General features: G+C 35.6%; 1 protein-coding gene across 2 annotated transcripts; it reads right to left on the reverse strand.

The window, feature by feature from the left end:
- Window positions 1–596: 596 nt before the first annotated feature.
- Window positions 597–8067, reverse strand: LOC132170655 (uncharacterized). Of its 2 annotated transcripts, XM_059581715.2 has the most exons (22): window positions 7782–8067; window positions 7475–7624; window positions 6798–6877; window positions 6284–6370; window positions 6099–6149; window positions 5879–5996; window positions 5732–5788; window positions 5563–5627; window positions 5328–5411; window positions 5164–5214; window positions 5017–5079; window positions 4879–4925; window positions 4702–4771; window positions 4564–4626; window positions 3533–3622; window positions 3409–3447; window positions 3057–3284; window positions 2727–2812; window positions 2303–2351; window positions 2144–2224; window positions 1963–2056; window positions 597–989 (listed from the first exon to the last, which is right to left on the reverse strand). In XM_059581715.2, the coding sequence occupies exons 2-22, from the start codon at window positions 7590–7592 to the stop codon at window positions 802–804; spliced, it is 1809 nt and encodes a 602-aa protein (XP_059437698.2). In that variant the 5' UTR covers window positions 7593–7624; window positions 7782–8067; the 3' UTR covers window positions 597–801. The 2 variants fall into 2 exon arrangements, with proteins under 2 accessions (XP_059437698.2, XP_059437699.2); XM_059581716.2 differs by lacking the exons at window positions 7475–7624; window positions 7782–8067 and adding an exon at window positions 7149–7243.
- Window positions 8068–10343: the final 2276 nt, after the last annotated feature.

Here is a 10343-nt window from a genome sequence, read left to right on the forward strand (position 1 = left end):
TGAATCTTTTTGGATGGAAAGCCAACGGAAATATTGATTTGAAAAACACAGAGTTACCTTGGGAGTTAATTTTCGAAATTGGAAGCTTAAGGATTAAAATGAAATGGACCGAAAAAACAGGTATTAGTATAAATTTTCATATGTTTTTATACTCTTATCATGCTATCCAATAAACGGAGAATTCAGTATAATTGGTTGGTAAATCTTTTGGGGGTTGTTATATATATATGCTGTGTCTAACGACCTCTGAAATGCTTGTGAGCAGTACTGTAATTTCCTATTTGTAATTCAAATTATCAAAATAGAACACTAATGAGCACTCTCTGAAGTAATCAGGCTGAAGCCAAACATACATTAGTTTAACAACCAAATATCAAGAGTCGTTCAAGAGTGCTATAAAAGAAAAGAAAAAACACAATCAAAAGAAATTATCCAATTTTAAAATAGAATGATTTCTTTTAGGAACGGGAATTTCTGCCTTGCACAAACTTAATTTACAATGTATACATACTGCAAACCGCATGTGTTCGTGCGTAGTTAAGATTCAATAAATGCACTAAAAACAAGAGAAAAACGGAACATAGTGCACAGAGACGCAAACCTAAATACTCTCTCTCATTGCAGTACAACTGTAAACCTTAACAAGCTATCCCGTTTAAAAGACCGGGATCTGACAGTGTCCTATATTATATATGAGTCCTTTGGAGTGGAGACCTACACCTACCAATATCCAGATAAGTACTGTACAGACCAATCGTAAAATCTTACCAAAATGGCCCACAGAGAGAAATCCTATAACGTTCACAAGTAGACCCCATTGCCATTGCTATAAACACCATCAGGCAAAGCATTGGTGGCCTTAGTTGCACTTCCATTTTGGCATGCTTTGATTTTTGCGGTATGAATGCCTACTCCATTTGGTATATTCCTTTGGCTTCGATTGCCTAGAAAGACAGCATCCAACTCCCCGCATGCTGCTGCTATAAGTCCTAAATTTGATACGAGAATGATATCATTTCAGAACAACTTTGATTAGGATTAGAAAACTAACAAGCAAAACAATATTTGTAGTAAATGCACAAAATGTTCAGGAAGAATATAAGGATAATCTCTTTACTACTTTTCACATAGAATCGTGAAATTGTCAACATATATAAACCTGTTATAAAGGGTCTTCCAAATTTTGCTCAAAGCGAAATGGTGTCCTAAGATTTGAATATGAGATAAATGATCGATTTACCTTCAGAAGTTTCGAGCTTGTTTACGTACAATATGATATAGCATGGTGTCCTTAAGTGCCAGAAATTTGATATGTATTTGTACAATAATGTTCTCCTTGTGTAACAACATGGGGAATCATGAAGGTATTTGAAGATTGTTTTAGATACAAATTTGTTTCTGTTGATACAAAGTTCAATGCATTTAACTTGCGTGGGCAGGTGTATTTTTTTTTCTTTTTTCACTTTTATAGTGCTAAAGAGCAAATCATGAATGTTAATATTTAACATCTGCAGAAAAAACCCTCTTATAATCAGTCTCCTATGCAGAAAAAAAAAATGATATATTGTGTACTAAAGAGGGGCTCTAGATGCGATGGAATTTCTATGTTTCCACTCTCCCCACATCTTCCTTTAAGCACTTTAATAAGCTAGGAGTAGTGCCACAGATTTAGTTCAGCCAGGGTATTGCAGATTAATATCAAGCTGGAGCTTGTGCTTTGGCCAAGCAAAACCAGAAAGTAGTGAAACATTCTCTTTAGCGTTAACAGTCCTTAGTAAATTCTATGCAGCTTACACGTGATCCTAGCTAGATAAATGCATTAGAAGCAAGAATAGAAACTGTCAAGAATCCCAACCAAAAAATTAAGTGCACGTACGTGATATCAGTGTATACATCAGATGAATTTCATTTAACAACTATATGACCGAACAATGGATAATTTAGCATGGGCGAGACAGGTACCTAAAAATAAAGGAGAAGGTTTTCCCGGCCTTGATTTAAATTCAGGATGAAATTGAACGCCAATAAAGTATGGATGATTTGGTAGCTCGATAATCTGTAACATCAGCATACCAAATATTAACATAGAGGCACCACAAATGTACAAACACTGCAGTTAAAAGGTATATAGAAGATCAATAACCTCCATGCGTCGACCGGTTTCATCTTTGCCAGCAAAAGAGAGGCCAGCTTTTTCAAGGCATGCTACCATATCAGGATTCACCTGCATGATAAAGAATTATTCCCTGCCAAATTAAGTAGCTTGTTAAAAGAAAATTATGTACATGTTAATCCTACAAACCTCATATCTATGCCGGTGTCTCTCATCAATGACGCTTTTACTTCCATATCTGACATTAATGCATGGCATGAAGGGTTAGTCAACCTGGCACCTTTCATTCAGCAAACTAGCCATCTATAATTAAACTCACAACTTCTAAATCTTCTCATCTCATTCCCAGTAGAAATATATATGTAACTGGTGAATTTTTCCATCAGTACACAAAGCACATATATTAAATTAATAAATCATAATACTCTTTAAGAAAAATTTAAAGATTTTTACTTTTTTTCCTTTTATTTTATTACAAACATCCATTTAAACAAGTCAAACATTATACCAAATTTTCTTTGGTTACCTACGGGCTCACCAGTCTCTCATTACTAGTTAGCTTTATTTATATATATGTAGACATGCACATCTCTTTTCTAAAAGCAATACTTACAATTTTGCAGATTTGCTGTTCATAACCTGGAAATATGTCCTCCTTGATCCAAGGCGCATGGTGCCTCCCATATGTGTTTTTGAGCCCTGCTTATGATACCAAGATCAGAAATGGTATACACACACAACACATGTTTAGTTCATAGTTTTAATCACCAAATTAAAGGCTGAATCTCTCTCTCTATCTCTCTCTCTCATATATTTGACAATGTTCTCTTATTAGCCCAACATTTGCAATGAATCAGGCTTAAACCTTATTTCTACATCTTCTTTAAAAGCATAAAACAATTTTCTGTCATCAAATAAAGCTCGAAAGGCACAGAATATAAACCTCAGGCATAAATATAACACATGGATTCCGAGTATTGGGATCAAATTCAGTGCTATTAGCATCCTGCAGACCAATAACAGATCGTGCAAACTCAATGACGGCAATTTGCATTCCTAAACAAATGCCAAGAAAGGGAATCCTGTTTTCTCGAGCATACTTTGCTGCAAGAATTTTCCCTTGCACTCCTCTGTCACCAAACCCTCCTGGAACAAGAATACCATCTGCGCCCTGAAGATAAAAAGTCTAGTCAGAGATTAAACAGAGGAAGTTACCACAACTTAAGAAGGGAGACACCTGGAACTTGTTTAAAGTAGTATCAGCCGGTTAATCCAAGGCCATTAAAGAAACAAACCTTCAACAACTTCCAAGCTGCTTTATAAGCATCAGGATTCTGCGACAAGAATTTTGTGTCATGTTGTGATATAACATAAAAATTAACAACATATAAAATGTTTGAACAGAAAATTAAAAATAACCTCTTTTGCAGTTGCATCTTCAAGGTCGGAAGCTGGAACCCAATCTACAAAGAGTTTCTTGCGGTTGAAAACGGAAGCATGCACAAGAGCCTGTAGAGAGATTACATCTTATATAGCCACAACATATATATATATATGTGCATTACTTGAATATTGCGTTGTCTTATCACATGAACTTAAGACATTGATTAACATAAGTAGTTAAGCCAGCACAGTAAAATTATTCTGGCATGACTGTTACAATTTATTTAATTATTTTCAAATTCAAATATCACCAGAATAAAGAACAAAATGGATGACATGACAACCAAAACTATGTACCAATTTGGACTATATACTTTCCAAGAATCAGTCTTATTAATTAATTTCCTAATATTACTCGTACAGCTTCATTTTCATTTGGTAGAGAGTTATTTCGTTTACATAATTATGACTGTGAACCTGATCCACATATTCATTCTCCTAGAGTGGAACCTTTTTGTGAAAAATAATCCTTAAAGTCAATAAATGCAAGCGAATTACAAGAAGTGGAAAGCACAGGTGGAAAAGTACACTGGAAGAAAAGTGAAGTAATTAAGATCAGATAATGGATTAGAGTACAGAGACGACACTGAATTCTTGGAGTTTTGTATAGTAACGTAATGTGTTCTTTGAGATTCTCTTGACTTTATATCATATAGTTTATAGCAGAATTCAGTCAGTAAAGGAATTAGATTCGTCAATAACTGGCGCCCTCTTAACCTACTGTGACCCAGATGCTGCAGATGATCAAGATATCCTAATCCCATGATTAACAAAATATAACAACGCCAGCATAGATTGAAATACCATCTCATGTTATCCCAACTTTCCAAGACATGATTTAAATGTAAGTTGTAGTTAAAATCTAGGACGACAATTTAGAAATTAAATGGACCCCAGCTGCAAATGTGTTTAGCAACTATCTCTAATAACTACATTATCAAGTATCAACACATGAAACTTCCAGCTGAAATAGTGATTTAGAGTTAAGAAGTGATAGATAATTGCACCTTCAGTACCGAGAGATAGGAATCTGAAAGGCCTGTATACTTCCCAACCATCGCAATATGGACCTGTCAAGTAGTTGACACATAGAAATCAAGTGCTGCCAAGAAGAAAAAGGAGTTCTTGAATGCTCGTAGACTAACCGGCTCATGCAACTTGTCACAGATTGCAGCCCTAGAAGTCCATTCCTCCAATGCAGGCTGCCCAGCTTTACTGCCATTGTGGACAACATTGCATAAGGATGCTAGATACTAAAAATGATCATGCCTGTACATAGCTCCAAATTTATAATAATTAAGAACTGAGCTCATCAGACAAACCCCATAAGGTTCAGCACTTTCAAGATTGCTTCATGGGCCTTCTGATCCTAATTCAGAAGAAAAACATACCCACATTGTAAGAAATGGCAACTATATATTCGGTAGTTAAATTCCAAGAAACGCTGAACTACTACTTACTCTTAAAAGCAAAGGAATATGCCAGATGTTGGGTACATCATAGAGAGTGATAATATTTTCTTCCTGGAAAAACATGTGATTTCAATAAAATAGAATATTGAAAAACAGATAAATAGGCACATAAAAACTATGTCCCTGTTAAAATACCGTGACATGGCAAAACTGAGAGAGTTTCACTTTTACGTTCTGGTCAAGTGCCTGTCAACACATTCAATTCAATACCTTGAGCAAAACTGATAAACTAAAAACACAAACATAGAATAAGAGTGTGTTTGAGTGAGTGTATGAGAGAGAAAGAGAGAGTGAGAGACCATTGTACTGCGACAAGCTAAGATATGTGGTGTCAAACCCAGGCCTCTTAGTCCCCGAACACTGTGCTGGGTTGGTTTTGTTTTCTGAACATTATAACATAATTCACATTGTTTATTAAACTGACCAAGTAATTTTTTTTTTCTTTTTTCTTTTTTTGACAAACGTAAAAGATGCACACCGACACTAAATCATATGCCATATAGGATGTGCACCAACGTGCAATTCGTATGTTACCTGTTCACCAACAACATTTAAAACGGGCACAAGGCTGACATGAATCAAGCAAAAGTTCCCTGTCCCTAAAGTGAGAAGTATTCATCAAAAAGAAGTCATTTAATTATAAGATCTAAAAGATCAGGCTAGACAATTTTGGCATATGAAGTTGCATATGCAATATCCTTACCTACACGGTATGAGAATTGCCCTAATGCCTCAATAAATGGCATGGATTCAATGTCTCCTGCATCATGGCAAGTTGTTATAACCTTTGAAAAACAGAGAAAAAGCTCGTGCTCCCACAGGTCAAGTACACAGTTGTTAGAGTACGTACCTATAGTTCCACCCAATTCTATGACACAAACATCGGCTGGACCTGCCTTCCCATCCACTGGTATCATTGCCACGCGCTCAATCCACTCTTGAATGGCATCTGTGATGTGAGGGACGACCTACAGAACAGAGGAATATACATAATACATGTATGTTAGGTCAGGAGCAATATAATAAAATAAAATAAAATAATGGATTTAATAGTAGGGGAAAGAAAAAACCTGCACAGTTTTCCCCAGATAATCTCCCCTTCTCTCCTTATCAATAACGGACTGCCGTACAAGAAAAAAAGAGAAGTAATAGCTTCAGTGGCTGATTTATAGTAGGGTAGTTTATGATACTCAGAATCTCTAGTAGCAAGCAACATATAATGTACATATGGAGATGTGCATTTTAACCAACTTGCCTGGTAAATCTTTCCAGTAGTAATATTATTATCGCTTGTCAACTTGATATCAAGGAACCGCTCATAATTCCCAAGGTCCAGGTCCACCTTTGAACACAAAAGAAAATCATGTTACATCTCCCAGTCCCATGCTTTTCGAAACCTTGACCGTTTAGCCCTGATATACACTTTTGTTTTATCTTCTGTTCAAAATAGCACGCTTAGCTAATATTCCAATAATTATTTGTACAGAAGATATAGGATAGCGATGCTTTTATATGTCATTGCTGTTAATCAAAAACAAGCATGAAGTTCATCCAGTGAAGTGCACTCCAATTTAGTGGAACAACCAAATCGCCTACTTAAAAAGTGCTTACATTTCTTCATCGTCATACAATCCATTTATAGCAGAAAGGGCTTCCAAGACTTTAGACCCCATCAGAGAGAGTGTTTTGAAGAAAGTAAGAATATTATTGACACAGCTTACATACAACGAAAGTAACGGATAAAGAAGACAAAAATGAGTTTATTATACCTCGCCGCCATCATCTAACACATAAACTTCCCCGTGCTCAAAAGGGGACATTGTTCCAGCATCGGTGTTCAAGTAAGGATCTGAATTACAAAAGAAAAACGGAGCCGACGCCTATATTAAAATCTTAAAGAAGAAAAGAAAAACAGACAAGGTAACCATATCAAAGAGTTTTAAGAGAAGAAGATGCCCAGAAATGAAACATAACGATGTATTTGTGGGATATTGCCAGTTTCCGCTCCATTAGAGAAGCCCAGAGAAACAAACAAGTGAAAGATTCATGAATTGAATGAAGAAAACTAAATGGAATCTTAACAAACTTATAAGAGAGATTTGTATGAACAGGACGTGTACATTTTGAATCCTATCTCTTCTTTTGACTGGAAAAGTAATACAAAAATTAGAAGCTCTCGGAAGAAATTTAAGGACAAGATACTGAGTTTATTCCAAAAGGTAAAAAATTGACGATGAAGTTTCAAGAAATTTATTACAGAAGAAAAGGGGAAATGAAGCTATTTTGCCGAGGAAAAAAAAAATATAGAGAGGAAAGCGGAAGAGTATATCCGCTTTAATGAACTAAACAAAAAAGGCACAGCTGAGCTGTTCTTGAACTAAAAGATTAGAAAAAGAAACAACAGTGGTGATGCAGAAATGGAAAGATTCAAAGAAGAAGCAGAGACCAATTTTGATGGAAGTAATGCGAAGTCCACAGGCCTTGAGAAGCAGACCGATACTGCTGGCGGTGACCCCTTTCCCGAGACCGCTAACTACTCCACCCGTTACCAATACGTACTTCATTTTTCGTTTTCTTTCCTTGTCTTAGATTGCACCTACACCAAAAAAAAAAAAAAAAAAAAACAACCATTTATCATGAGAGAACAGAACAGAAGAGAACAGAGCAGAACAGAACAGAACAGAACAGAGCAGGCATTTCGTATCATTAACAACTACAGACACGAAAATAAGGAAGAAGAAAATGATGGGAACCTTGGTTATGGTGTTTAACTTAAACCAGTCACCCAACTGAAGTGGTTCTAGAGCAAAAGCAAAGCAAAATCTGGTATGTTTATCTTATTCGACTCCTCGAATACTCTCTCGTCGTCCGACAGCAAAAGGTGGCAAGGTGCAAAGAGCATGAGAAACAAAAACACTAACAGACTAACTAAAAAAGGAGTCTGATAGCAAAGAAAGAAACGGATGAAAGTGAGAATGGCAGAAATCAAAGGACTGAGTTTGAAATTGCTCGGTCTCAGTCCCCTTTTATATACACTGCCAATGCCATACCCCAGCCCAAAATATCACCCAATAGAAGAAATATATTAATAAAACACAAATGTAAAAAGAAATCTAAGGTATATGTAATGTCTGTATTAAATAATAAAATAAATAAATAACGCCTCGAATTGAATGCCAACGGCCAATTACCTGTCTGACCTCACTTGGGGCAGGGCATCCTCGGGGTCGGGGCATTAACTTCTCTTTCTGTTTTCTGTTTTTTTTTTTTTTTGGGGGGTGGGGGCTGACCGAGAGGCGAGGGCAGTAACGGATAAACGGAGCGAAGACAAAACCATTAACATCCAAAAAACCCACAGCAAGCGGATGAGTTTTGAGATTTTCACCAACTTTATTAATTATTATATACTTGTATTTTGGTTCGGTTCTTTTATCCATTTTATTAGTATTAATAAAAGAAGATAAACCTATAACATAGTAAAACTAAATTATCCAATACTACTTGAATTTTTTATGACCAACCTAATTTATAGATATATACTTTATTATATATGTAAATCTATCTTATCAATTGGGATCAACTAATAATACTTTACCTTATCCTTCAGAGATTGGACTTTTAGCTACTACATTTAGGGTATGTGCTAGAAAAAAACTACAAGATATATTTTTTAATAGTTTTTTTTTTTTTTTTTTTTTTGGCAATTAGGTGAAATCAGTGAATGGAGTATAATAATATGCACCAACACATATGAAGGGAAGTGTGGTTGCAAGGTGGTACCGCCACATGTTTTGCTCTAATAACTATTATAAATTTAACCTATTATATAATTTAGACCTATAGTTATTCCTTTTTCCTTTCTCTTTTTATTGCTACATAATTTTTTTTTTTTTTGACTGTCCGCAAAAGAGGGGGGAAGGGGATTCGAACTAATGACCTCCGCTTCACTAGGCGTGGTTCTAACTAATTGAACTACTTCTTGGAGACTTTTCACCATTACTTTGGACCGCAAAAGATAGCTTTTCCATTCTCCATTATTATTACTTAATGTGATTCCTTGAATAAACAGCATGATCTGCCCAAAGGTAACATAGGTAGGGCATCCCTAATGACTGTCTACGTACAATTATTTTATAATTTGTTACATGCTGACAAAGAGCCAGATGTATGTCAACCATTAAAAAACTCTAAGCACCCAACAATTATATGTTAGCACGGGTTAACAAGTTGAAAAAGAATTATAGGTACTCCCAACTAACTTTTTGATTTTTTTTTTTGGACTATCACGTCACCACTAATCTAAAATAACTATAAAATAAAAAATATAATTTCTACTATTACTTTTCTTTTATTTCCTAGATGATGCTTAATTAATAATGAGAAGAAAAAATGAAGGGCAAAATTAAAGAAAAGAAAAGAAAATAGGGCAACAATTAGGCGGTCTAGTTAGGAAAAAGAAAGAAAGATGGTGATGCATAAGCTAGCAGTACCAGAGGAATGCTAGCTCCACTGACTTGGTCATCATGATCACCTGCAATCCCATTTGATGCGTCCGTAATGAGATTTACCCCACCCAACCACTTTCGGATTTGGTTATCCTGTCCATTGGACCCACTGCCTGTGGTCTCCCTGTCCCTTGATTTACGACCGGGGGTTTTACGTGCAGAGATACAGTCCATGCTTTTCTTGTTTTGCAGTCCACTTTCCTAACTTTAATATATTCCGTTTTCACTGCTTCTGTATGATCAAATGATCTATCTTGGATTTTATAAGATTTTAAAAACACATTTGTTATGTTGGACGAGGGATCTGAGGCCAGAGAATCTTTACAATTAATTAATTAAGAATTTAATATGAATTTTTTCTATTTAGATTAATTTTAAGTTTGAAATTATCCAGTTTGGCGTGGTGAGGACAAAGAAAACTCTAGAGTCTTTGGTATCGTCTTTATTTTTTGTTGCACTGCTGTGGAAGGAAAGGATATTCTGGCAACATAATTACTCGATCAGAATGAAGTTTTACTTTTCTTTCCCGCCTTGCTACCACTATTCTGCCACTTTCCGAAAGTACTCTAAAAGCAGGGAAAACAAATGGGAAAACGAAGGCAAATAAATGCATGTGGTCAAAACTCATGAGGATAAAGACTTGCCACAAATCTAAAAAGAATAAACTATAACCAACCGAAAGGAAAGCACGTAAAGATCGAATCCGTATATTTCAAGAAAACCAACCAATTACGTCCAATGGAAGAATCCTCTACATCTCCGGGTACAATATATCATGATGAATACGAAGGATTATATGAAACTTTAATT

Source organism: Corylus avellana, chromosome 1 (assembly GCF_965113065.1).
Source record: "Corylus avellana chromosome 1, dhCorAvel1.hap1.2, whole genome shotgun sequence".
Classification (NCBI taxonomy): Eukaryota; Viridiplantae; Streptophyta; class Magnoliopsida; order Fagales; family Betulaceae; genus Corylus; species Corylus avellana.